Source organism: Pelophylax lessonae, assembly GCF_965119305.1.
Source record: "Pelophylax lessonae genome assembly, chromosome: 1".
Lineage (NCBI taxonomy): Eukaryota > Metazoa > Chordata > Amphibia > Anura > Ranidae > Pelophylax > Pelophylax lessonae.
The window spans coordinates 792,556,438-792,583,774 of record NC_138768.1 but is presented as its reverse complement, the minus strand read 5'-3'; the positions used below and the strand labels follow the sequence as shown (position 1 = coordinate 792,583,774).

Below are 27,337 nucleotides of genomic sequence, written 5' to 3'. Positions count from 1 at the left end.
CTTGTTTACATTTGTGATTTGGGGGGCCACCCCGCCAACTACTGATGTAGCATCATGGATCACAATGGTGACCCCACCCCATGCTCCAGAGGCCTGCGCTGCCTCCCTGTCACTTTCTGTTTTACAGTTGGACAGGGGGGTGTGGCATATACAGGAACAGATCCTCTCCATTTTCCTCCTTCAACTGTTGAAAGTTGGCTTATCCTCCTCTCCCTCACGCCAGTATTCAGCGGCTGCAGGAGGAAAATTTTAAATTTTTAACAGTTTCATTTTACTGTGACCCGTGACTGGTTGCCAAATCACTTAAGTGACCCCCCGCTCTTCAAAAGGTTGAGCACCCCTGGTCTATGGCCGGCTTAAGAGCAGATTTCCCCTCCCTTTGTAGAGATCTCCTCCTGATTTGTACTGCATCTCTGAAACAAAGTGAAAAAATATCTTCGAGATACATCAATGACCGCAAAAAAAGAAGCTTGACATGGGTTTTAACCGTTCCCTACTCTCTCCAAAGCTGAAAAAAAAGGTTTGCATATATACTATGTATATATATATATATATTATGTACTGTGTATATATATATATATATATATATATATTCTTTTTGAACAGGATTGTTACGTAGTTCCACCTTAAACAAGCTCAGCCGCCATCTCTGAGCAAAGTGAGACAATAATGTACCTGTTTGGTCCTCTAAGTCACGCCAGCCTACTTAATGGAAAAAGTATACACCAAATTAACTTGCACCTTGTTGACTTTTCTTCACTAAACTTTTTTTTTTTCTTTACCTGATTTCAATCAAATTATCCACATTGTTTAAAATAATCGATATGAAAAAGATATTAAGCAAGCCTTCCGTGTTATGAAGTTATTCATTAGCTAGGTCTGATTTACCAGCTATTGATGTTTCATTAATATTCTGTACAGGTATGTTTGCACAGCGATACCAGTAAACAGAAGCACACTTTTTTTTGTTTCAAACATAATACAAGTAATTTCTAAATGAACCTTAACTACTTAACTGCCAGAGCGACAGAGAAGTGAATCATATTTTTTATTTTATTTTTTTTTTTTTAAGTTCCTTTTTTTAGTTCCCTTAACATGGAGAGAATTTAGCTTGGCAGCTAAGCAGACTTTTGGGAAGCTTCTGTCTCCTGCTCAGATAGCTTCTCCTCCGAAAGAACCGTCATCCATGGTGATACAGAGCGTGTGATGGTCTGCTTGGCCAGGTTGTAGTGATTTATGACTGTGTAGAACTTCCCCTGAGTGCTGGGGTCCTGTTCAGTGTAGTAGTTGTCCAGGGCTGCAGGTATGCATCGATTGTTCTGTAGAGGGATAAAAAGAGGTCAGTTAGTACTTTGAAGATGTGTTGTCTGTTTGGATGCTCAGGGGAACTAGGTCAGGAACCTTTACTATTGTGCAAATCCAAGCTGCTGTAAACCTTTTCTATGTCGAGACATGAAAATATCATATAATAAAATGTTATTTTTGTTGAGTTCAGTTTGATGTCTGAACCCTCATTTGAAAAACCTTTTGTTAAAGACTGGTTGTTGGGGAATTGTATATTCATAGCACAACCACTGAGGGGTCTTTTTATAAAAGGGACAACTTTATCAACTGCTGGTTTGCCACTTAACTGGTATGCCCCATGTACTCTATTTAGAAACGTCTGCACCCATTTAAAAAAACGGGTCTCTGTTTTGCTACACGTGTTCTGGAAATGGATGGAAGGGACCGACCTGCAAGATTATTTTCTCTGGAAAACCAACTGTACCAATTGCAAAACAGAAAAGACAGCATGAGCTCAGAGCTAATTTGTTGGTTAAAGTCTTGGTGCAAGGATAGAATTCTTATTGGCGTACAACTTATGTTACGGGTGGTTTGCCACTGAATGGAAAGGGGTCTGTATGCTTATAAGAAGATACAAGAAGTACAGCTCCAGAAAATTTTACCCCCTTAATGTCCAGGCCAATTTTTGCTATTCAGCACTGTGCTACTTGAATTGGGGATTGTACAGTCATGCAACGCTGTAACCAAACAAAATTGATATCATTTTTTTCAAACAAATAGGGCTTTCTTTTGGTGGTATTTGATCACCACTGAGTTTTTTTATTTTTTTACGATATAAACTAAAACAATTTGAAAACAAAATGTATATATTTTTTACTTTCTGCTATAAAACATATCCAGTAAAAAATAGAATGTCTTCATAAATTTTGGTCAAAATGTGTTCTGCTATATGAAAAAAAAAAAAAAATTCCAATAAGTGTTTATTAATTGGTTTATGTGAACGTTATAGCACCTACAAACTATGGTATATATACTGGAATTATTTTATTTTATTTTTATACTACTAATGAGACTGCGATGGTGCTGTGGTCAATCTAACACTAATTGACGCTGGGGGGGAAACTGATTAACTGACATCACCAGTGACATTAATACAGTGAATAGTGATAATACTATACTTTGTCACTATGCAAATGACACTGGCTGGGAGAAAGCTAACATCTAAGGGCAATCAGAGGGATAAATGTGTACCTATGTGTAATGTGTGTACAGTGTGCTGCTTTTACTAACTTACCTCTCAGTAGGGATGAGAAACTGACAGATTGTTCTCTTCCTACAGAGCTCTTTATTTTTTACCAACACGAGCTCAGGGCTGTGATTACACACAGCCAATCAGCAGGTTCCACCCATGAATCTTTGGCTGGGACTTGCTGACAGGATCCTGTTGTGTACAATCAAAGTGGGAGCCGGGTGGGGGGTGCGCAGTTACGCGCCCTAAAGCCAGAAGTAGGCAGTGAAGTATGGGTGCTGCGGGCGGTCGGCAAGTGGATAAACTAGGTTGGTTGAGAGAAGACAAGCTAGAAAATAAGACAAGGGCCAGACACTACTGTAGGGTGAAATGGCAGGAGATGGTAAAGCTCAAAGTTCTGTTTTAATAGAAGATTTAAAGGAGTTGTAAAGTCAGAAGGTTTTTTTATCTTAATGCATTCTATCCATTAAGACCAAAAGCCTTCTGTGTGCATGTGCAGCTGCCCCCCCCCCCCCCCAGCACCCCTAATACTTACCTGAGGTCTCTCTCTGTCCAGCAATGTCCACAAGTGTCTCAGCCATCCAAGATTCTCCCTCCTGATTAGCTGAGACACAGCAGCGGCGCCATTGGCTGCTGCCAATCAAAGTCAGCTAGCCAATCAGAGAGAAGAGCGGGGCTGGGGCTCCATGTCTGAATGGGCATAAGGACTGTGACTCAGCTCGGGTGCCCCCATAGCAAGCTGTTTGCTTTGGGGTCACTGAACAGGAAGGAGGGGTCAGGAGCACAGAAGAGGGACCAGACTGCTCTGTGCAAAACCACTTCACAGAGCCGGTAAGTATAACATGTTTGTTATTTTTTATAGGAAAAAAAACAAGACTTGGTCACTTTAAGGTTTTTATAAATTATAAAGAACTTGGGATTAAAAGTACAATTTCTGAGTATGCAGATGACATAAATCGATGTAAAGTATAAAGTCCTTACAGGAGGTCTCAGACTTGCAAGCCAACCTGTCCTGGATGCAGTGGTGGAGTGGACAAATACATGGTACATCAGGTTTTGTTTTGATGTATGAAATGTTAAGCGATTGGGGGGGGGCTCAATAAATAAACACACCACACAATCTAGGAGTGGTAAAATTGAGTGAATCGATGAATGGTGGAGAAAGATTTGCGTAATCTAGGAACTGCTTAAGACCCCGACCTGCAACATGGGCAAGACTATTTTGTGTATTAAAAATGATATAGACTAAAGACAAAGAGACATAGGGGTCTCAGCAAATTTAAAATTCACTCAGCTTCGTGAATCAGGAGAAGCTGTGCTGACTTCAAACATTGATTCATGAGCAAGCAAAAATCCTCATAGTTTTTTGGGGGTTTTTTTTTTGCATCTGATTTTCTCCTTTATTGTATTGTAAGTGTACGGGTTGCCCTAACGTTATAAAGTTCTGTGCTATAAAAATCCTGTATAATATTAATATGATGTTTTACTTTGCATCATCGGATTCATAATGCAAGGCGAAAATCCACTTACCCACACAAAGCATTGCAAAACCTAATTTTGAAAGTGCACTTCATATTTTGACTATTGGTTCACAAAAGGCATATAGCAGAACCAGAGAATTTTCAGAGATGGACAACTAAATTAATAATGGGCATGGAAAACCTCAGCTATGAGAAAAGATTATTGTGTATGTCAGGTTACTATAAAAAAAAAAAAAAAAAAAAACGTATGCAGCACATCTACATCTGCCATACATGTACCCTTCCCCATTGTTTGTCCCTTTAAAGACCCTGCGAGGACAGACAAATACCTATTCACCTGCCAGAGATACACTTGACTCCTAAAACCTATAAGCTGACAACACAGCATTTTTATGGACTGAGTCTGGTTCGCCCTATCATCTTTTCTTTTGTTAAACTACTAAAAACTCTCCCATATCCTATTGTCTATAGCATAGACCATATATATTATATGTCTCAACCAACATTCCTTAGAACCCTAGGGTTCCTCCTGAGGTTGCTAGGGGTTCCTTGAGCAATGGGCAATTTCTGCCTCTCAGATAGGTTTCCAATGACACCATTGTTCCTTTTAGCTATCTATAAGGGGGTAATTCTTCCCAATGATGACAAGAGTAAGGATCATTCTTCCCACTGACTGTCACACTAATGTGTTCATTTTTAGCAGGGGTTCCCCAAGACCAGAAATTTCTTTCAAGGGTTCCTCTGTGTGTAAAGGTTGAGTAAGGCTGACATAAACATTGATCACTCTGTAGTTCCAAGATAAGAACTGGGTGGGCTACTTAGATTCATTGGGATAACAGGAATTGACATACAGTATGACACTGCTTTGAATTTCTGACAAGATTGGCAGCTATATTTTTGGAACAAAGTGCTTTCCATTGGATATTTATCAGACCAAAAGACAGAAAATAAGAGAAGCTATACACTTCACTGCATTTATTTTACTTTAAAGTGGAGTTCCACCCAAAAGTGGAACTTACGCTCATTTGCTCCCCCCCCCTCCCCGGTGTTTTTGACAGGTACCCTTCCCCACTTCCGGGATACGGTGCCACGGCACTGTCCCTCAGAAGTTTGGCCCCCTCCTCCTTCCCCCGCCGCCGAGCCAAAAGGAATGTACAGCGGGCTTCGTGCATGTGCAGTAGGGACCCGCCCGTTAAGGCTTCGCTGCTGGGTTCCCTTACTGGCAATGGCGGCGGCAGCAGCACCCGACAGCCAATGGAAACATCGGCTGCAGTGCCGACATCGCTGGACTCCAGGACAGGTATGTGTCCTAATATTAAAAGTCAGCAGCTACAGTATGTGTAGCTGCTGACTTTTCATTTTTGGAGGGGAAGGCGGAACTCCGCTTTTAGAAGAAGCAGTTTAAAAAAGTGGTCCAATTATGAAAGCCAGTGTAATGTTAACTTTAATGTCATCGCACAAAGGCCCTCTGTGACAAAAGATTAGAAGAGGCCTTTGCATACAGAATTGATTTGTTTTTTTTTTATTTAACCTTTTCATACAGGATTCATTTTTTTTTTTTTCACTGTAATGGTTGTAAAAATGTGGAATAGTCTGTCACAGGAACTGCTGTTCTATCTACTGGTGGCATACAGCTGTCAGGGTGCAGCGTAGAGGAAGCCAGCAGAAACACATTCAGACATCTGCCTCGTTATGTCACAGATATACAGTGGGTACGGAAAGTATTCAGACCCCCTTAAATTTTTTACTCTTTGTTATATTGCAGCCATTTGCTAAAATCATTTAAGTTCATTCTTCTTCCTCATGAATGTACACATAGCACCCCATACTGACAGAAAAACACAGAATTGTTGACATTGTTGCAGATTTATTAAAAAAGAAAAACTGAAATATCACATGGTCCTAAGTATTCAGACCTTTTGCTGTGACACTCATATATTTAACTCAGGTGCTTTCCATTTCTTCTGATCATCCTTGAGATGGTTCTACACCTTCATTTGAGTCCAGCTGTGTTTGATTATACTGATTGGACTTGATTAGGAAAGCCACACACCTGTCTATATAAGACCTTCCAGATCACAATGCATGTCAGAGAAAATGAGAATCATGAGGTCAAAGGAACTGCCTGAAGAGCTCAGAGACAGAATTGTGGCAAGGCACAGATCTGGCCAAGGTTACAAAAAGATTTCTGCTGCACTTAAGGTTCCTAAGAGCACAGTGGCCTCCATAATCCTCAAATGGAAGACGTTTGGGACGACCAGAACCCTTCCTAGAGCTGGCCGTCCGGCCAAACTGAGCTATCGGGGGAGAAGAGCCTTGGTGAGAGAGGTAAAGAAGAACCCAAAGATCACTGTGGCTGAGCTCCAGAGATGCAGTCAGGAGATGGGAGAAAGTTGTAGAAAGTCAACCATCACTGCAGCCCTCCACCAGTCGGAGCTTTATGGCAGAGTGGCCCGACGAAAGCCTCTCCTCAGTGTAAGACACATGAAAGCCCGCATGGAGTTTGCTAAAAAACACCTGAAGGACTCCAAGATGGTGAGAAATAAGATTCTCTGGTCTGATGAGACCAAAATAGAACTTTTTGGCCTTAATTCTAAGCGGTATGTGTGGAGAAAACCAGGCACTGCTCATCACCTGTCCAATACAGTCCCAACAGTGAAGCATGGTGGTGGCAGCATCATGCTGTGGGGGTGTTTTTCAGCTGCAGGGACAGGACGACTGGTTGCAATCGAGGGAGAGATGAATGCGGCCAAGTACAGGGATATCCTGGACAAAAACCTTCTCCAGAGTGCTCTGGACCTCAGACTGGGCCGAAGGTTTACCTTCCAACAAGACAATGACCCTAAGCACACAGCTAACATAACGAAGGAGTGGCTTCACAACAACTCCGTGACTGTTCTTGAATGGCCCAGCCAGAGCCCTGACTTAAACCCAATTGAGCATCTCTGGAGAGACCTAAAAATGGCTGTCCACCAACGTTTACCATCCAACCTGACAGAACTGGAGAGGATCTGCAAGGAGGAATGGCAGAGGATCCCCAAATCCAGGTGTGAAAGACTTGTTGCATCTTTCCCAAAAAGACTCCTGGCTGTATTAGATCAAAAGGGGGCTTCTACTAAATACTGAGCAAAGGGTCTGAATACTTAGGACCATGTGATATTTCAGTTTTTCTTTTTTAATAAATCTGCAACAATGTCAACAATTCTGTGTTTTTTTGTCAGTATGGGGTGCTATGTGTACATTCATGAGGAAGAAGAATGAACTTAAATGATTTTAGCAAATGGCTGCAATATAACAAAGAGTGAAAAATTTAAGGGGGTCTGAATACTTTCCGTACCCACTGTACATTCGGCCAACCAGATCAGTTAAAGCATAAAAGCAAAGAGAAGCTGTGAATTCAGAAACACATCTAATATCACACAGGGCAATGGATGGCCTATATACTGTATATGTATACGCAAGTAATCAAAAAAAAAAGAGAGATCAAAGTTTCATTTACATTCGTCTTTTGTTTTCTTTTCATATAGTGAAACACTTAGGAAAGCATTTTCATTTCTCTCAAGGTTTAATACAAAGCAGGCAGTAGAAAGTATTATGTGCTCCGTACAACGTTAACTTTTGTGTTTTTAAAATAGGCCTAATTAGTACAGAATGTTCTGACATGCTCCTAAAATATCTGAACTAATTAATATCCTACAGTACAAGCAAAGAGGCTGCGCTCTGTTGCTCTAGAGTCTGCTAAAGACATTAGCGATGGCCTAATCTCATGGACCAGTGGGTATGTACGTACGTTGACTGCGCCTAGCGCCTTCACAGCGAGTCTGCAAGGGAAATTTGGTTGTTTTTTGCACATTTCATGAAGATGAAAGTCTGCAAGCCGATGCATCGCATTGTAAAAACCTTGTGCTGTATCCTACTGATCATACTGATTTTTGCTTGTAAACAAAAAGTGTCAGAAAAGGCCTGGTCCTTAAAGGGTAACTCCACTTGGGGAAAAAAATATAGCAAATAAAGAAAAAATAATATAGTATACAATTGCGACACGTCATATTGTAATTGAATGTTATTAAAAATTACCTTTCCTTTTCAATCTGCTGCTCTGTCATTTTCTGAAAATGCAATACAATATGGCTACCTGGATGTGTACTGAACACCCCCCAAAAACATAATTTCCTGCTTGTGTGATTGGCTCACTGATTTTCCCAAGAGATCTGCCTAAGATACAAGTGAGATTTTAGGCATCCCCTGCACCAAAAATGTCATTTTTGGTGAGATACTCCCAATAGGAACACGTCTAAAGGGATGCAGGCCCAGTAGCTTTCCTCATTAGTGCCCTGCTGATGCTGATGCTGCAGCTGATTTATAGTTTTGAAACACTCCCTCTAGACTCACTTTCCCACATGGTCACAGAAAAATACACAGTGATTTCTTCAGAACAACAAAAGGTAGGAATCTGCAACAAAGTTTGTTAAAATCCTTGCAATGTACAGAGATCACCCAGAGGGGACTGTTTTTTTCTTAACAAAAGTGGAGTTATGCTTTAAGTGGTACTCTATTTAAAGTGTTCAGATATCAATCTCTAGAGCACAATGGAAATCTTCCAGCACCAATGTTGGGCAGCCTATATCTATGCCATGATATTGACAGATAGAGCTCCTAAAGGATAATAGGGGAAAGGTTTTTCTCCCTCACTGAGTCAACTCATTTTGTTTGAAATTCCTTAAATGTGTGCACCTGGATCTACTACATCAATGGAATCCCAGACATATTAAACATGTTTCTTTTGCGTCTAGAACATCAATTTGACAGTACGAACAAATTCACAATGAAAACCTGCTCCTTCAAATTTTCTCATCACTTTGTTTAAAAACAAACATCAACTCGTAGGGGGTCTCTCTCCTCTGGTGTCACTGACTACCACACATGCTCTAAACATGTGGGATAGGGTTAAAGTACGATTGTCGTTGTCCGCACCAGTACCCCCCCTTACCCCCCTGGAGGGGTACCCATGGCTCACTCCCGGGGAGGATCTTTCCTTCTTCGGGACGTGGGCGCAGGATGGGGAGATCCGATGCGGGCGGTTTGTCCAGGGCGGGGGGGCTCGTCCCCTTGGCGGTTTTACAGGAACGGTATGGCAGGTTCCCCATGGATTTTTGGAGATACCATCAACTTCATCACTTCATATGCCTCCTTGAGAGTGAGATACACCCCCTGCCCTCGATGACCTATTTTGAAGAACGTTGTATTGCCAAAGACCCATGCCCATGCCATTGCCTTGTTTCACAGGCTCCTGCCTTCAGAGGAGCCGGTGTCAAAGCCCTTCTTCATAAGGGAGTGGGAGAGAGACCTGGCCTATACCTTTACGGACCAGCAGTTGAGCCATATGTACCAGCTAACTCCTTCTAGCACAGTGGACATGAGGATGCAGGAGAATGGTTATAAACTTATGACCAGATGGTATAGGTCCCCACTCGCTTGGCAAAGATCTTTCCGGGCACCTCGGATCTGTGCTGGGGGGCCTGTGGGCAGCGTGGAACTTTCCTCCATGTTTGGTGGGAGTGCCCGCTGTTGCAGCCCTTCTGGCAGGACAATCGAACAGACATACCCAATAACCCAATGCACTTCCTGCTGCATGTGCTGTCCATTCCTCTTCGTCATTATAGAAAGAGTGTCCTACCGCATCTTTTAAATGCGGCCCATCGTCTGATCCCCATATATTGGAAAACTATGCAAATTACGACTTGTGAGGCTTGGATTAAAATGGTGAATAATATCATGGACACGGAGGAATGGATGGCCAAATTTTGACAAATTTAATGCAAAGTGGGTGACATGGATACATTATACCTCCTCTACTACTATATAATTACTGCTCTCTTTCAAGCCTATATATCTTTATTGTATGGATCCCTGTGACCTTTTTTGGATGCTGCACCTCCGAGGAACTGTTTTGTATTTGTGTACTACTGTAACGCTCCTGCGTTTCTTATATGGTGTGGATTTTCAGCTGCAGAAATAGTTCCACGTCAGTAGTCATGTAAGAGATATGCTGAGATACCATTCCCAACCTCAATGACTCATCATGTGTGGAAGGTCTTATTTCAGCCAGTAAATACACACAATTAGCAACCTGGTTCCTAGAGTGACTTTATGTATGTGGTAACACAATGATGAAGGTTGAGGGATAGGTTGAGTGGAGGTGGTAGGTGATAGACACTTGAAGGTGAGACAGTAGCAGATGGATGCAGGAAGGTTTAGCAATGTTGTATGATAGCAGATGATAGAATAGCAGGTGGACATACAAAAGAGATCAACCCAGTGCAGAAAAGTAGCAGTAGTCTCAAGAGCTAGCAATCTAGTTATGCAGATGTGATAAACAGTCTTTACTATGCAGAGCTAGATAGTGTAAGCTTAGTATAAGTTTATAGAGAATTCCCCTGCGGGGTACTTAGCACTATTAGCGATACAGCCGAAGGGTGGTTCAGGAGAGGCGGATGATCCAGTAGCGGGATACAGGGATCAGCGCAGCGAGGTTCCGTCAGCGAAGTAAGCTTGCAAGCATGGAAGCTTCAAGCAAGGTTAGCATCCAGGTAAGAGTGTTTGAACGAACACATGTGAGTGAGAACCGGCGCTTTAAATAGCCATCTAGTCCGGCGCTGGGTGATGACAGCTCCAGTCTTAAAGGTGTATGCGCACCTTTTCCAAAAGTAAATGGTTCGGCGCATACACTTGTGGAAAGTGTAATTTAGGGTACCAAAGGTACCGGAACATTACAACTACCCTGCTCACCAATTTTTCCTGTTTTCCCTCCCCTCTTTCCCCCTACTATGTCCTTTCCTGACTTCTCCTGTCCTCCCCCTCTTTCTGTTTGGGTCTTTTCGACCCCCCCCCCCCTCCCCAATCCTGAATGGGCAGTTTCCCGGCAGGAGCCGGAACACAATACCAGTTGTTGTTGATTTATTTCATGATTGTTATTGCATATTTCATTCTATGGGTTCCCTGACATGTGTGCTCCCCCCGGAGATGTCTGTTTAATAGCTTATTGGTCGGTACTGTTCCATTCTTTCATCCTTGTTGTTTGTACCTTTGTTCCCCTGGTTACTTGTTTTTCGCATTGCAAATAAATAAAGATTACTTAAAAAAAAATACAAACATCAATTTGATCCCACTAACCATTAGAAAATTGAATGAACGTCCTTAAAGTGGATGTAAACCCCATTCCTGAAATTTGTCCTGGGCACATATATCTGTAGAGTTTACTTATCTCTTTTCAGAGCCCTAATGCCTCGTACACACGATCAGATAATCGGACGACTTATACTAATATCGAATTCAACAATGCGTACTAGCGTATGATTTTTTTCGTACAATTCTGGAAAAGCTTCCTGGTTGCGTAGCTACGTATCGAATAGTGCAAAACAAAAACAATGGCAGCCAGGCTTTTTCCGGGTTATTTTTGTGTTTCTGATCATGCGTGGTCTTTGTCTATCGATTTTTAGCGGACGCATACTGTACTGATTATACGATTGTCGTTTGCTAGGCTATCATACGACAGAAGTTTTCATGTTTATCCCTTCGGATTTTGTTGGACGAACTGTCATGATCGGCTGTCGAAAGCTGTGTACTAACGATCAGATTACCGTGCAATCAATTCAAAGCAATTTTTTCTGTACCATTATCTGAACGTGTGAATGAGGCATAAGTCCTTTGTCTTTCTCCTGCACCATTCTTCTGTTATCATCATGATAACTTCTGACAAGTTCTCTGTCAACTGAGATAAAACCAGGCTGAATTTTGTGTTGGGGTGGGTGCTATAAACAGATTAGTGAAGAGCTGGTCTATTCACAGTACATTCCTTCCTTCCTCTGCCTATGTGGAGGGGGGTGCGTGCCTTTCCTCCAATCAGCTGTCTCACAGTGTATGTTCACACTTCCCTCCCACAGGTGAATCAGGAAGAGGAAATTCGAACCGGACATGCACTTCTAAACAGTGTAGAAAGCTGAAGACAGCAGCTATACATGTAAAACGTATGAAGGGAGATTTATTTCATCTCTGTGTATCATCTGAAGCTGTTCACTTCACTTGGTATATGTGAAGGTTTACATCCACTTTAAATGAAAATTTTCAAACAAAATTCTACTGGTGTATGACCAGCATTAGACTGGTTCTCTTGTTTCATTGAAGAAGCTGGTTCACACCTTTATCAATTTTCCAGAAGCTCCCCGCTATCAGTTACCTGCAGTGTGTCTGATAACAAGCTGTCTGCATACTGTTCATTAGCTAGAGAGCGGGGATTTATTAATGGAGCACCGCAGACATTGCATCTGACATTGAGTGAGTGGAATGTTAGGGAGCAGTGAGAAGTGGACATGTCTGGGAGCGTACGGAAAGAATCCGAAAGAGGCAGACAGCAGAAGCAGATACATCATGTAAGGGATACATTATTGAGCACATACATCATACCGTATGAGAGATTGCTAATTCTCCATTACCAGATGGATATAAAGGAGCATTTTTATGATATGCCTAATAATTCAGACAGATTAGAATGAAATATTTCCAAATGTGCTTGAAGTGAACCTGACTCACAATAAAGTCCATAAAGATACAGTGCCTTGAAAAAGTATTCATACCCTATGAAATTTTCCACATTTTGTCATGTTGCAACCAAAAACTTAAATGTATTTTATGTGATAGACCAATACAAAGTGGCACATGATTGTGAAATGGATGGAAAAGGATAAATGGTTTTAAAATTGTTTTACAAATAAATATCTGAGAAGTGTGGCGTGCATTTGTATTCAGCCCCTTTTACTCTGATACCCCTTACTAAAATCCAGTGGAACCAATTGCCTTCAGAAGTCACCTAATTAGTAAATGGTCCACCTGTGTGTAATTTAATCTCAGTATAAATACAGCTATTCTGAAAAGCCCTCTTTTAGAGAACCTTCATGAACAGCATCATGAAGGCCAAGGAACATACCAGACAGGTCAGGGATAAAGTTGTGGAGAAGTTTAAAGCGGGGATAGGTTATAAAAAAAATATCCCAAGCTTTGAACATCTCACACTGTTCAATCCATCATCCGAAAATGGAAAGAGTATGGCACAACTGCAAATCTACCAAGACATGGCAAGAGCATTAATCAGAGAAGCAGCCAAGAGGCCCATTAAAACTGTGGAGGAGCTGCAGAGATCCACAGCTCAGGTAGGAGAATCTGTTCACAGGACAGTTATTAGTCGTGCACTCCGCAAATCTGGCCTTTTTGGAAGAGTGGAAAGAAGAAAGCTATTGTTAAAGAAAGTCCCAATTGTTGAAAGAAAGCCTTAAGAAGTCCAGTTTGCAGTTTGCAAGAAGCCATGTGGGGGACAGCAAACATGTGGAAGAAGGTGCTCTGGTCAGATGAGAACAAAATTTAACTTTTTGGCCTAAAAGCAAAACGCTATGTATGGCGGAAAACTGACACTGCACAACACCCTGAACACACCATCCCCACCGTGAAACATGATGGTGGCAGCATCATGATGAAGGGATGATTTTTTTCAGCAGGGACAAGGGAGATGGTCAGAGTTGATGGGGAGATGGATGGAGACAAATACAGGGAAATCTTGGAAGAAAACCTGTCTGCAAAAGACTTGAGACTGGGGCAGAGGTTCACCTTCCAGCAGGACAATGACCCTAAACATACAGCCGGAGCTACAATGGAATGGTTTCGATCAAAGCATAATCATGTGTTAGAATGGCCTAGTCAAAGTCTAGACCTAAATCCAATTAAGAATCTGTTGCAAGATTTGAAAACTGAACAACAATGCAAGCATAGCCGCTCAGGTGAAAGCAATAGAAGCCTTGGAGTCAGGGGTGCACGTCCGGTCCGCAGTCTGAGCAACACCAAGTATAAGAGAAGTATCGACCGCACTTCGGCATAGAAGGCAATCAAAGGGACTTAAGATGTGAAAACTGCTATTTACAGATGCTCTCCACACAATCTGACAGAGCTTTAGATATTTTGCAAAGAAGAATGAGAAAAAATTTCACTCTCTACATGTGCAAAGCTTGTAGAAACATCCCCAAAAAGACTCGCAGCTGTAACTGCAGTGAAAAGAAGTGCTGCAAAGTATTTTAAATTTTGAAAACCATTAGTTATTTTCCTTCTACTTCACAATTATGTGCCACTTTGTGTTGGTCTATCACATAAAATCCTAATAAAATACATTTATGTTTTTGGTTGTAACATGACAAAATGTGGAAAATTTCAAGGGGTATGAATACTTTTTCAATAGGCAGCTAAAAAAAAAAAGTACAGGGATGCAAACTATGTTTTCCCATCCTCCTGAGAGCCACAAAACTGCTGTGCTTGTTAGGTACACCTGTTCAATTGCTTGGTAACACAAATTGCTAATCAGCCAATCGCATGGCAGCAACTCAATGCATTTAGGCATCTAGATGTGGTGAAGATGATTTTCTGAAGTTCAAACCGAATATCAGGATGGGGAAGAAAGGGGATTTAAGTGACTGTGAATGTGGCATGGTTGTTGGTACCAGACGGGCTGGTCTGAGTATTTTAAAAACTGCTGATCTACTGGGATTTTCACCCACAACCATCTCTAGGGTTTACAGAGAATTGTCAGAACAAGAGAAAATATCCAGTGACCGGCTGTTGTGTGGACGAAAATGGCTTGATGATGTCAGAGGAGAATAGGCAGACTGGTTCGAGATGATAGAAAGGCAACAGTAACTGAAACAGTAACTGAAATAACCACTCATTACAACCAAAGTATTTAGAATACCATCTCTGAACACACAACACGCGAACCTTGAAGCAGTTGGACTTCAGCAGCAGAAGACCACACCGGGTGTCACTTCTGTCAGATAAGAATAGGAAACCGAAGCTACAATTCGCACAGGCTCACCAAAATTGGACAACAGAAGATTGGAAATATGTTGCCTGGTCTGACGAGTCTCGATTTTACAACATTCAGATGGTAGGGTCAGAATTTGGTGCAAACAACATGAAAGCATGGATCCATCCTGCCTTGTATCAACGGTTCAGGCTGGTGGTGTAATGGTGGGGGGGATGTTTTCTGGGCACACTTTGGGCCCCTTAGTACCAACTGAGCATCGTTAAATGCCAGGGTCTACCTGAATATTGTTACTGACAATGTCCATCCCTTTATGACTACAGTGTACCCATCTTCTGATGGCTCCTTCCAGCAGGATAATGCACCATGTCACAAACCTCAAATCATCTCAAACTGGTTTCTTGAACTTGACAATAATCCCCCGTACACACGTGCAGATTGTCGGCCGAAAAGATTCGGCCGACGACCGATCGACCGATTGTAGGCTTGTTAGTATGATGTTTCCGACAGCCGACAGCGCACTTTCGGCCGAACAGAATCTGTCGTGCAAGCATTAAAATTTTTGTAGGCCGACACCAGAACGGCCGATTGTTCGCCAGTCAGTACAGAATTCGGCCAACAGACAGCAGATTTGCAAGACTGGGCATGCTCAGAAAAGAAAAAACACAGGGAAAGTTAACCATCACATGACATCACTTCTGCAGTCGGCGGACAAAATTCGTGTGCAGTCTTTTGCACTTTTCAGCGGACAGCCCGGGGACAAAAGACGGTCGGCCGACGATCGGTACGTGTGTACGAGGCATTAGGTCACTGTACTCCAATGGACTCCACACTCACCAGATCTCAATCCAATAGGACACCTTTGGGATGTGGTGGAATGGGAAACTTGCATCATGGATGTGCAGCCGACAAATCTGCAGCAACTGCGTGATACTATCGTGTCACTATGGACCAACATCTCTGGGGAATGTTTCCAACACCTTGTTGAATCTATGCCAGGAAGAATTAAGGCAGTTCTGAAGACAAAATGGGGTCCATCCTGGTACTAACAAAGTGTAGTTAATAAAGTGGCTGGTGAGTATATATGGTCCAGGTTTGAAGTCAGGGCTCTGACAAGTCCATTTACATAAGGACCTATTTAGAGCTATGTGTTTGTACAGATGTGCATTATTTTGTAGTGTTAGAAAGGCGAGTTGTCATGTGTAAACATGCCGTTTTTAATTTAGAGTGGAGAGGGTTAACAGCCATTGATCAAGACTTTCCATTACCTGTAGCTAAAGAATCAAAACATATACTATATGCCTTTCGATGTGCTGCAATTGACATCTATTGGTCGCCCCAAAGCAATAAAATGCTGAAAAAAAATGACCTGCACCTTAACGCATTGCAATATGTTACGTTAAAACACAACAGTGAACGAGCACTCAATGCAGGCGTCTCTGGTTCTCTGAACAGTCAAAAGGAGGACATTATGGGGGGGAAGGGGAATGGGGGTCATGTAGAGGTGTGTTTTTTGTGGTGTTGGGTAGGTTTGTTGTCATGCATGTTGATATGAATTTTGACAAGTGTTGATTAGCGTTTTTAATGCATTTTGTGAATTTAGAATTTGGAGTGTATAGGGTAACAGCCACTGACCACGGCTTATTTTAATATATATTGTCAACGCATGTTTTATGCATTTTGATACACAGCCATTTACATCTATGACCCTCTCAATGCACTAAAGTTCTGGAAAAATGATATATATTTTTCAAAACACACTGTGCAGAGATGGGAACTGATTTTCATTATGGTGATCCATGACACATGCTATTCGGCATGTTGGAATGTGTGTTTCAATTGCAACATTGTCAGTGGGCCCTAAGGCCAAATAAATGATTTTATCTCAAGGGAAGCTAGGCTGTAATTTCATCTACAAACAAGCTGCTTTTACTGAAATATTTAACAGAATATCATTTTTCACAAGATTTTCTTAAGATTTTTCCAGTTTTTTAGGTCCTTCCTTCCTTTATGGGCTAAGCATCTGACAAGTGCTGAGATAAAACAAACTTGTATCATTTAAGTCTGAGCAGACTGATATACAGGCACTAACAGGGGAACTATAAAGCTTGTTCAGTGCACTGCATGTCTAAATAGCATGCATAAGAAGTGCTTGTAGCAAGCAAATATGTTTATTCACATTGTAGAAATAGAATAACAAAAAATGATTGTTATAGTGATGTAGCGCTACCCCCGCAGAAGCCGCTGGCAGTATTGGGTCCTCTGCTCATTCTCTGGCACTAGCCGGAACTTCACTCCTAGTGGCACTGCCAGAATACCTCAGCTGGGAACTCTCAGCAGTCACACACTGGTGATTAAAAGATAAACAGTTTGTATTGGCAAACCAAAGTGGACAGCAAAGCCTGGTACACGATGAGATTATCAGACGATTGCTCGTCTGTTTTTTTTTTTTGCATGCTAGTCTCCATATCCAAAATCAAGAGGTTACTAAAGTTACGAAAATTCTCATACAACAGGATAAAAATTTGGAAGAGATGTAATGTATTGTATTTTATTTGTATTCTATTTTTGGAGAAAACTGAATAACCAAAAATCTCACAATCTAGTGTCACACGAGAAAAATTTTCGTGTTTGTTCCTTCGGATAATTTCAGACGAAACTGTCGTGATCGGCTCTTGAAAGCTGTGAACTAAGGATCAGATTATTGTAGGATCACTTCTAAAGTGGAATTTTTCACCCGATTTTCTGATCGTGTTTAATCAGCTTAACACTGTAAATCAGTAGTTCAACAATAACATATAAAAGATCAATGCAATAACTGATACAATACAGTCAGCCCAGGTACCTCTAAGGATGAACTTAGTGTGTACTGCAGTACCAAAGCATAAAAAATAGCTTTGCCTGAGCGATTACACCCCAAGTGACCAAAAAGGAGTACCAATAAATGAACAGACTAATTCATTTGAGAACTCTCAGACAAGAGGGGCTAGGCTTAGGCCCAAGAGTTTGACACAACTCTGCCTCCAGGTAGGCCACAAAATCTGGACAGTTCTGGATATTCACTTTTGCTGGCTTAGGTGGGGCCCTTTAATGTTAGCGCGCATAGACTGTGATGTTTTGGGGAACAAAGAATTCAAGAATTGACCTCATTGGATGTAGTCCAGCCTGGTCTCGTTGGATGTAGTCCAGCCTGGTCTGGTCTAACAGCCCGACACGCTTCTCTCTTACACGCTCTCCATCAGCGCGCCTCTCTCCAACTACCTCCTTCCCGCGTTTTAAATTTTTTATCTTGTCCCTCTCCTTTGCTGGTACTTATGGGCCTTGTAGGTGCAACCCCAGCTTGTATATACAATCTTCCCTCAGGACAACATTTCTCAGATTGATCAGGGCACTTGTCTTAGGCTCCATCCACACCTGATCGCGTGCGGAATCGTGGTGATTCCGCCTGGGATTTCAAATCGCCACAAAACACGGTATGCATTTGCGATGCCATTATTTCTAATGGCACCCTAATCGTGCCGCAATTGTGAGCGATTGTTGCGCTGCAATCGCGGCAAATCACAAAGCTCATGTTCCTTTTTGAGTGACAAGTGCTATGATTGCAGTGCGATTTACTGCACGACAATTACAGAAAAATTGCGCCACGATTGGGGTGCCATTAGGAAGTAATGGCATCACAAACGCGTCCCACTTTCTGCAGCAATTTAAAATCAAGGGCAGAGTGGCGGCGATTCCGTCCTCGATCAGGTGTGAATGGAGCCTAGCGCTATGGCAAAGCGAACCTGTGAACATTGCAATCTTGTGGGCAAATAGAGTTCTGCGCCTTTAGTAACAATGCCCACAGTGAAACTCTAGTTTTGTTAAAAAAGTTTTCTCCAGGTGCACTGTGTTAGTGGCAAATATTTTAAAAAGTTTATTGTAAACGTGTACTTGATCTTTCCTATACCAAATGCATATCTACAGTACTATCTGTTGCTAGGTTATATAGAGTTGATAGAATGCTAATATAAAAATGTGAAGAAAAAGTCCCAACAGTCCACATGCAATCAATTGCTCAATATGCGTAGAAAACTGGAGAATCTTGATAGCAATAGTGTGTCAATGCAGCAATACAAGATGTGGGAGGTACTAATAGGACATCAACCCAGGTGATAAACCGACAAAGACAGAGTGAATTCCCAGCCACCATATACTGCCTCTTACCAGACAAAAGTTGATCTGGAGGCATACCTCCTTTGAGAACGTTAGAATGACGAAATGCATCAGAAGGGGCTAGCCAAGCGTCTTACGTCACACCCGGAAGTCTAAGCACGGCCATTTTTTTGGTTTGTGGAAGGAACACTGCGGGACAGACTCAGGCTGATTACTATCTGCTGTGATACGTGCTTGTTATACATCTAATGGGCGAGTGCATAATTGTGTGTATACCCAAATAAAGGTTGTTTACAGATAATGCACTATGGGCCTGTCCCTTTTGTTTAATATCCCCCAATACATGTGAGATACGGCACCTATGGGAGTCTGAATAGGATTGTACAACAACATCTTGAAGCGGAAGCGCTGGGAGCTGTATAATTCTGTGAAAGGTTGCAGTGGTCCTTAACCACTCACTGCTCCAGATCAACTTTTGTCTGGTAAGAGGCAGTATATGGTAGCTGGGAATTCACTCTGTCTTTGTCTGTTTATCACCTGGGTGGATGTCCTATTAGTACCTCCCACATCTTGTATTGCTGCATTGACACACTATTGCTATCAAGATTCTCCAGTTTTCTACGCATATTGAGCAATTGATTGCATGTGGACTGTTGGGACTTTTTCTTCACTAGTTTTAGCGCAACACTATTTTTGATATATACAGATTTACATACCAGTGTATTGAGTTTGCTGCTATAAGTGCCGGTTCACACTGGGGCGACCTGTGAGGCGACCTGGTCGCCTCACAGGTCGCCGCAGGTCGCCTCCCATAGGGAAGCTGCGGACCCGTTCTAATAGGAGCGACACAAGTCGCTCCGACCTAGAAAAAGGGTCCGGAGCTTCTTTGGGGCGACCAGGAGGCGACCGCCATAGACTTCAATGTTATGAAGTCCGTGGCGACGCGCTGCTCGCACTGCGATCTCGGAGGTCGCCCCTGCAAGTAGCGTCGCGGTAATGTGAACCGGCGCTAAAGGTGCTGGTATTTATTGCATTTAATATAAAAATGTATCTTAAAGTGATTGTAAACTATCACCTTGTAAAACAACCCATTCAGTTTAAAATAGAAATGAAAGGGAAAATATTTTTGTATAGATAAAAAAAAAATATATATATATATATATATATATAATATGCCCTTTTTTTCCCTTTTTTATAAGCGATCACATTCCCTATGTTCTCAGCTACATCTGGGGAGGAGAAGCAGCAGTACACTGAGCTTCCCTGTGAATGGCTGTGCAGCGGGGGGCGTGTCAGAACAAGTATGATCATTGAACGAGAGCATGCTGAGCTCCCAGCACAGCTATACAGTAGAACTGACCACGATGTGCTCTCCTGCTTAGTGTGGTCAGATAGGAAAGCATAGGGACTGGCAGGAACACCGGGGAGTTTACATAATAGAAGCAATACAAAGAGAACAGGATACTTTCTCATACAAGTACATAATAAAAATCAGGAATATGAAGTGTTGCGGTAACAAGTGCTTTAAAGTGATACTAAACACACACTGTTTGATTTGCATTGTCCCTTCTCTTTCTGTATGTGGATGATGGCACTGTAATTAATTTAATAAAAATGTCTAAGTACCTTTTTCCAAATCAATATACAGCTGTCACATGACCCAGCATTTTTCTAGCCAGTCTACAGGGAAACATAAGTAGGAGGAGCTTCTAGTCCTCTGCTGCTGGTCATATGTTCAAAAAATAAAAAATAAACGCCTATTGCATACGGAGTAAAAGTAAAAAAATAATTACATAAACTGTTTTAAATTGCCATACAAATATATTTTTTAGATCAAGTCTTTTTTTCAGCAATAACATGGTGTGGGGAGGATTCCTGCCAGTCGCAGACTGTGTCACGCCCCTCCAGCCTGTGTCTAACAGGCAGGTAAAGTGTCCATTAATCTATATGTGATATCCCACCGTCATTGTGTTTAGCTGGTTGGTGGGCATTTACCACCGTGTACATGCCCACATGTGTGACTCTATAGTCACATGGGCTGCTCAGATGTGAAAAGGAGGAAATGCTCAGCATAGAAACTCACTGAAAACTGAGCATGTGCAGAGTTGCCACCACAGCTGCAAAATCCCTATCTGAACTAGGGACCTCAACAGAAGAGGGAGATAGCGAGCCGCAGGATCAACCAGATTTTTTGCAGAATACCGAAAACTAAAGTCATAGTGACTGAGTGAGTATGAACAGCATGTAATACACCATTTATTCAGTTTAGTGATACCTTAACCTCTTTAGCCCCGGAAGATTTGGCTGCTCAATGACCAGGCCACTTTTTTAACTTGGCACTGCACGAATTTAACTGACAATTGCGCGGTCATGCAATGGTGTACCCAAACAAAATATATGTCCTTTTTTCCCCACAAACAGAGCTTTCTTTTTGTTGGTATTTGATCACCTCTGCGCTTTTTATTTTTTGCAATATTAAAGCGGAGTTCCGGGCACAGAAGTCATTTTTTACTAAACATACCCCCGGGACAGTCAGGGCTAGCACATTCCACAATGGCTAGCCTCTGATCTGTCCCGGTTCGCACTTACCTTTTAGAAGAAATACTTACTTATAAAATTTCTTCCACAGCGTTTCCATCTCTCTTGTGGGCAGCTGAAGCCGGCGCGGTCCTCTTTTGTGTCTTCTTCCGCGTCTTCTTGTCCCAGAATGCGCCTGCACCGGCCCCTCTCGTCACTTCTGGTGCGACGCCGCATTCCTCCACAGCTTCTGGGCATGCCCAGAAGCTGTTTAGCAGGGGAATGCGGCGTCGCCCGGAAATGACGTGCGGGGCCGGTGCCGTCGCATTGATTCCTGGGAGCTATGACATTCAGCTCCCAGGAATCATAGCGAGACAGGAAGTGACGGGGTGAGCCGCGGCTCCGAGGGAGGAAGTACTCTGAGGTGAGTATCTTCGATCTTCAATTACAAGGTAAGTAAACAAAAAAAAAAAAATAACTATCCAATTCCTTTTCAGGTGAGGTCTGCCTAGCGGAGGGGCACAAAAAAAAATATTGTTTTTGTGCCCGGAACTCCGCTTTAATAAAAATAGCAAAATATTGCGAAAAATTTTCATTTGCTACTTTGACTGTTAAAAAATATCGAATATATTCAATTTTTGTCATATATTTAGGCCAAAATGTATTTAGCTACATGTCTTTGACAAAAAAATTCTCAATGAGCATAGTTTAATCCACTTTAAGACCGGAAGATTTTACCCCCTTCCTGACCAGACCATATTTTGCGATTTGGCACTGCGTTACTTTAACGGACAATTGCGCAGTCGTGCGACACTGTACCCAAGTTAAATTTACGTATTTTTTCCCCCACAAATAGAGCTTTCTTTTGGTGGTTTTTGATCACCTGTGCTATTTTTAATTTTTGAAAAAAAGAGCGACAATTTTGAAAAAAAACAATATTTTTCATATTCTGATATATAACATTCCCAAAAAAAAGTATAAATCAAAGTTTAACATTTTAGGCCAATTTGTTTTCTGCTACATATTTTTCGTAAAGAAAAAAAAAAAATCGCAATAAGCGTATTTTGATTGATTTGCGCAAAAGTTATTGTGTTTACTAACTACGGGAAAGATTTATGTCATTTTTATTGTTTTTTTTTTTTTTTTACTAGTAATGGCGGCGATCTACAATTTTTTTGCGGGACTGCGACATTGCGGCGGACCCCTAACTGACATTTGGGGGGATCAGTGACATTACTACAGTAATCAGTGCTATAAATATGCACTGTTACTGTAATAATGACACTGGCAGGGAAGGGGTTAACCCTGTTGGTGATCAAGGGGTTAAATGTATGCCTCATGCTTACCGATGTGTGTGGGGGGAGGGGTTTCTGTGACAGAGACAGAGATCGCAGGTTCAGCTATGCTGAATCCTGTGATCTCTCCCTTTCTGTCACAGAGAAGATCCGCCTGCTTTGTTTACACAAGCGGGCGGTCTTCTCACACTTTCCCCGAGGATCGGGGAAGAGAGGCGGTGACCACCGCCTCTCCTCCTCCGGCCCGACTCCCGCTGTGTCTAAACACAGTGGGAGTGAGCCTCCGGCGGCGCGGGCATGCCGCCGAGACAGCTAGAAGTCCAGCGATGTAGGTCTATGTCTAGCCCTGGGTCCAGCGATGTAGGTCTACGTCGCTGGACCCAGGGCTGCCACTGTGCCGCAGTAGCAGCACAGTGAGCAGTCGTAAAGTGGTTAAACTGTCCATAGATGGATGGAAGTGCAGCCAGTTCAACAGGAACCAGCTGAATTGTGTTCCATCTCTGGTTGTTCCATTTGACAGAAGTCTATTTAACTATTGTCGAATGGAAATGTTGGAAAACTTTTCTTCCTTCAGCCGTTGCAGAGTTAATCAGTGTATTGTAACAGCAGAGGAGTCCTTGCTGTCAGAATACAAATCTCTCTCGGGTATCCAGTCGTCACAATCTTCCCACTCCTTCAGCTGGTGCCCTTTGTTCCTGGACCATACGCTGAAAAGCCTGTCTCAACTGTGGGTGTAACTCCTCTGCAGCTGAGGGGCCAAAGTGATGAGTAGTCTTCTCCCTAGGTCAGTGTTTGTTCCTGTCAACAGTGAATTCTGTCCTGCTCCAGGGGGCCGCGGACAAACAACTGCTAAAGTATCAAAGGTCTTTGGCTTCCCGGCCAACAAAGGGTCAAACGTTATCTTCATAGGAATGTACCCATCATAGGGGAACTTTTGGGTGTCAATACCACAAATTTCTAGCTCTTCCAGCTTGCACAGTGGGACATGCTTCAAATACTTGTCGTAGAAATCCCTGTACAATAGCGTCACTTGAGCCCCAGTATCAAGCAGTGCTTTGGTGTAGATCCCTTCTACTTGAAGTAAAACGATTGAAGGCCCTACCAAGTTCTTCAGCAAGTCTCTTGCTTGTGACTCTATAGTCTGAGCCCTAACTAACTTCCTTTTGTTGCAGCAGAGTCCTTTTTGCAACTTGTTTAGAAGAGGGTGCAATGACCTTTTGTACCCCCCCCCCCCCACCCCACTAACCTGGGCGACTCACTTTTAGGTTCAAGCAAAGAGGTAGAAGGACAAATAGAAGATTTTGTCTTTCGTTTCTTCTTTGATTCCTTTCTGACTTTGGAGCGCTGTTTGGTCTCGGGCACTCAATTGGCTCCTCCACTGAGGTCCCTGGAAGTTTCCCTCTTTCTTTGAGAAGAGTATATTCTGTAATGCTTTTAACATGTCCACTAGCAACTCTGGGCTGACTTCCTTCTTGGGTCACTTAGCCTTGAAATGCCCAACCTCTCCACAATTAAAAACATCTCATTTCCTTAGTTTGAAACAACTTCGATCCTCCAGGGTGAAACCTTTGCTCCTGCATCTTCCCTTGAGTCTCCATCACTCACATCAGAGCCTGGTACATCTGAGTTTGAGCTTGAGCAACTTGAGTCTTTAATTCCACCGGCTTCGAGTCATCAACTGACTTTTTGCTGTCGGGGCTAAGATGCCCTTCTTGGTCTGCCTCTGTCTCACTGTCCTCATCTGAAAAACTGGGTTCTACATAGACAACACGGGCAGAAGCTTTCTCTTTTTCTCCCCCAACTTTCAACCAGCTCTGTTGCCCCTTAACTCTTTTCTTCCAACAAAGCTTTCTCTTCCCTCACTTATCTCATCAATTCAGGGTATATAGGAACTGTTGGTGCTCCCTTCAACAATAGTTTCAAAACAATTGTATAATTTGTGCGGACCTCTTGTAAGACCCAATCCAGACGATCTCTGAGGCTTTCGCTAAGCCACTGCCTCTTCACAGCTTCTGGCACACTCCATTCTTCTACTGCCTGAGTGGCCTGACTCATCCATGTCTCAAACTCCTCCTCTTGAGCCAGAGTTGGCAACTGTCCAGAGAAGAACCGGAGCTTCCTATATCTTTGGTTTGTATTGCCAGATCCATTTTTCACCAAACACTCAACTAGGCAGCTCATGTCTGTATAGTACGAGGCGGGGGAGCACAAGCCCCACAGGAGTCTGTATCAACTGGTCCTGTTTTATCTGCACTGGCTTGCGGTGGCCGCTCTCTGGGCTTTTCTCCCATTTGCATTGGGACTAACCGAGCGATTACCCCCTCTGCTAAGGGCACCTCTTCTTCCTGGAAACAGGCAGGTATGTCCTCCTGCCACTCCATCAACGCCCAAACATAGCCCAGAGTGAACTTTACATTCACATCCAGAATGTTCTGCTCTGGAACTAAGGCTCTCCACTGTCGGATCTCTCTCTCTCAGTGCACTCACTTCCGGAGATCTCTAAAACAGAACTTCGCTCCATTCAGGCTCCTTGAGCCCTCCCCCAGGCGACTGCAGCAGCTGGGTCCATATCTTACTTTCTCAATGGCTCAAAACTGGGCTGACTGGGGCCTGCAGCAGAGAACATCCCAGACGAGCCCCCAAATGTAGCACTGCTCACTAGGGGGTTGCTTGTAATTGCATGTTCTTCTGTGCTGCCTTGACCCTGTGAACTTCCCAGCCCTCCTGACACTCTAGGTTCAGACATGTTGTGTATACCTTAAATAACACACTGACACAATGCAGATTATTTTAACTCTTTCAAATTTACTTAGTTAAGAGAAGAAACTTAAAAAGGGTAGTAGTCAGCCAAGTCCTGGATAAACAGCCAAGTTTCAGTTGAAAAAGTTCTTAGAGCAGTTAAATGATAATAAGCAATGACAAGTAAATGATACCAATGTACACAATAACAGACAGTAAGTAAATGGATCTCTCAAGAAGGCTATAGGTTGATGTACACAATACTAGTGCTAAAGGGGAACCCCAGGCCAGCCTATAATACCTTTTTCCTAAAGAGAGATGAAGTAATATGGATACCAGTAGTGTGTCCCCTTTAAGAGCAATAAAATAACAGTGTTCAGATTACAAGGCCCAGCAATTATCTTCACCGGCAGTTGGAGCTCAAAGAAACAAAGTATTCCTAAGTATGGCACAGTGGTAAGCAATCAATGCAGGGCAGCTTCTTCTGAGTAGTGGCAATCCTCGTAGCAATCCAAGTATAAGGTGTCTGTATACAGTGTTCAGAGTGATGTATTATTGGCTGGTAACTGGATTTTGGGCAAGTGCCCTCTCACCAATCCTGAGGACATTTAATGACTCTCCGTACTGCAAGCTGGCTGAGATGGCTGTAGTCTGCTGATTCAGTGAGTCATCCGACACCGATGTGATCAGCTATGCTGCTGGGGGTACCCCTGGTGTAGTGAGCGGCATCTGTCCCACCTGGGCTGGAGCTGCGAATGCTGTGAGTCGCATAGTAGGCCGCGATTCTCTCACACAGCGTCGAACTGGAGACTACATTTCCCACAATACTCTTTTCTAGGCTCAGGAGTATGATGCATGTAATCTGAGCCTAGCACTAGGGGTATATAGAGACAGTCTGGGATGATAGAGGACAAGTCTGCAATGTCAGATAACTGTAGTCTGCTCCCGGCTACACAAGGATGCAGATCAGGAGTTGAGACATCACTCTGACTTTCCAATGTATATGGCTACTTGTGTCAGTGACTCAGTACAGAGCTGAAGCCAGAGCCAGACAACTGATAGAAGGTGGTCAGCAATGGCAGCCCTGTATTTCTCCAGTACAGGATTCCTTTAAGAGAATCGTTCCTGTAACCAGTGTCTCTGAGCAGCCCAGATCTCTCAACCTGTCAGTCAAAGAACAGAAGTTCAGATTTTGCTGCAGAAGCCGATTTACTCTTGGGATCCAATTACTGAACGGGCAGCAATTGTGAGCAGAATATTTTACCAGCTTTATCAGGTCTAGTAATACGTCATTCTTGCACATGTATGAGCGCCACTAAGAGAAATAGGCAATTACCCAGCCTAGATCATCAGTCAGTTATGAGTAGACAGGATTATCAATTAACCCAATGATGTAGCGGTGAAGCTGTGTCTCTGGGCTTCAGTGCTAATGATTTTTGCTTATTTAAGGGCAATGGGATTTGTGTCCACTCTATAGGAGGGTAGACGTGTCTGCAGAATTTGCTGATTACGACAAATCAAACCTTCTTTGCATGTTGATGCAATCTCTGCAGTGACCCTGTCTCAATACACACAATGAGGGAAAATTTGGTTGGAGCGCAGCCTCTGTGTTTTGTCCAGCAACTGCAATGTGGGCCAGCTTCACCAAACACATGGGGTAATCAGCCTTCTTTATACAGATAATAGTAGGATGGAATGTGAGCTTGTGATGGCCCTCATTAGGCGTCAGTTTCTTCCAGAATTTGCTGCCAAGATCAGAGCT

At 42.7% G+C, this 27,337-nt stretch overlaps 1 protein-coding gene across 1 annotated transcript in view; it reads right to left on the bottom strand.

The window, feature by feature from the left end:
- Positions 1 to 583: 583 nt before the first annotated feature.
- NSG1 (neuronal vesicle trafficking associated 1) overlaps positions 584 to 27,337 on the bottom strand; it is a 139,397-nt gene continuing 112,643 nt past the window's right edge. Inside the window, exon 5 of the mRNA XM_082243414.1 lies at positions 584 to 1,319. Coding sequence (XP_082099540.1) covers positions 1,119 to 1,319 — 201 coding nt within the window. The 3' untranslated portion in view covers positions 584 to 1,118. The remainder of the gene's footprint in view (positions 1,320 to 27,337) is intronic.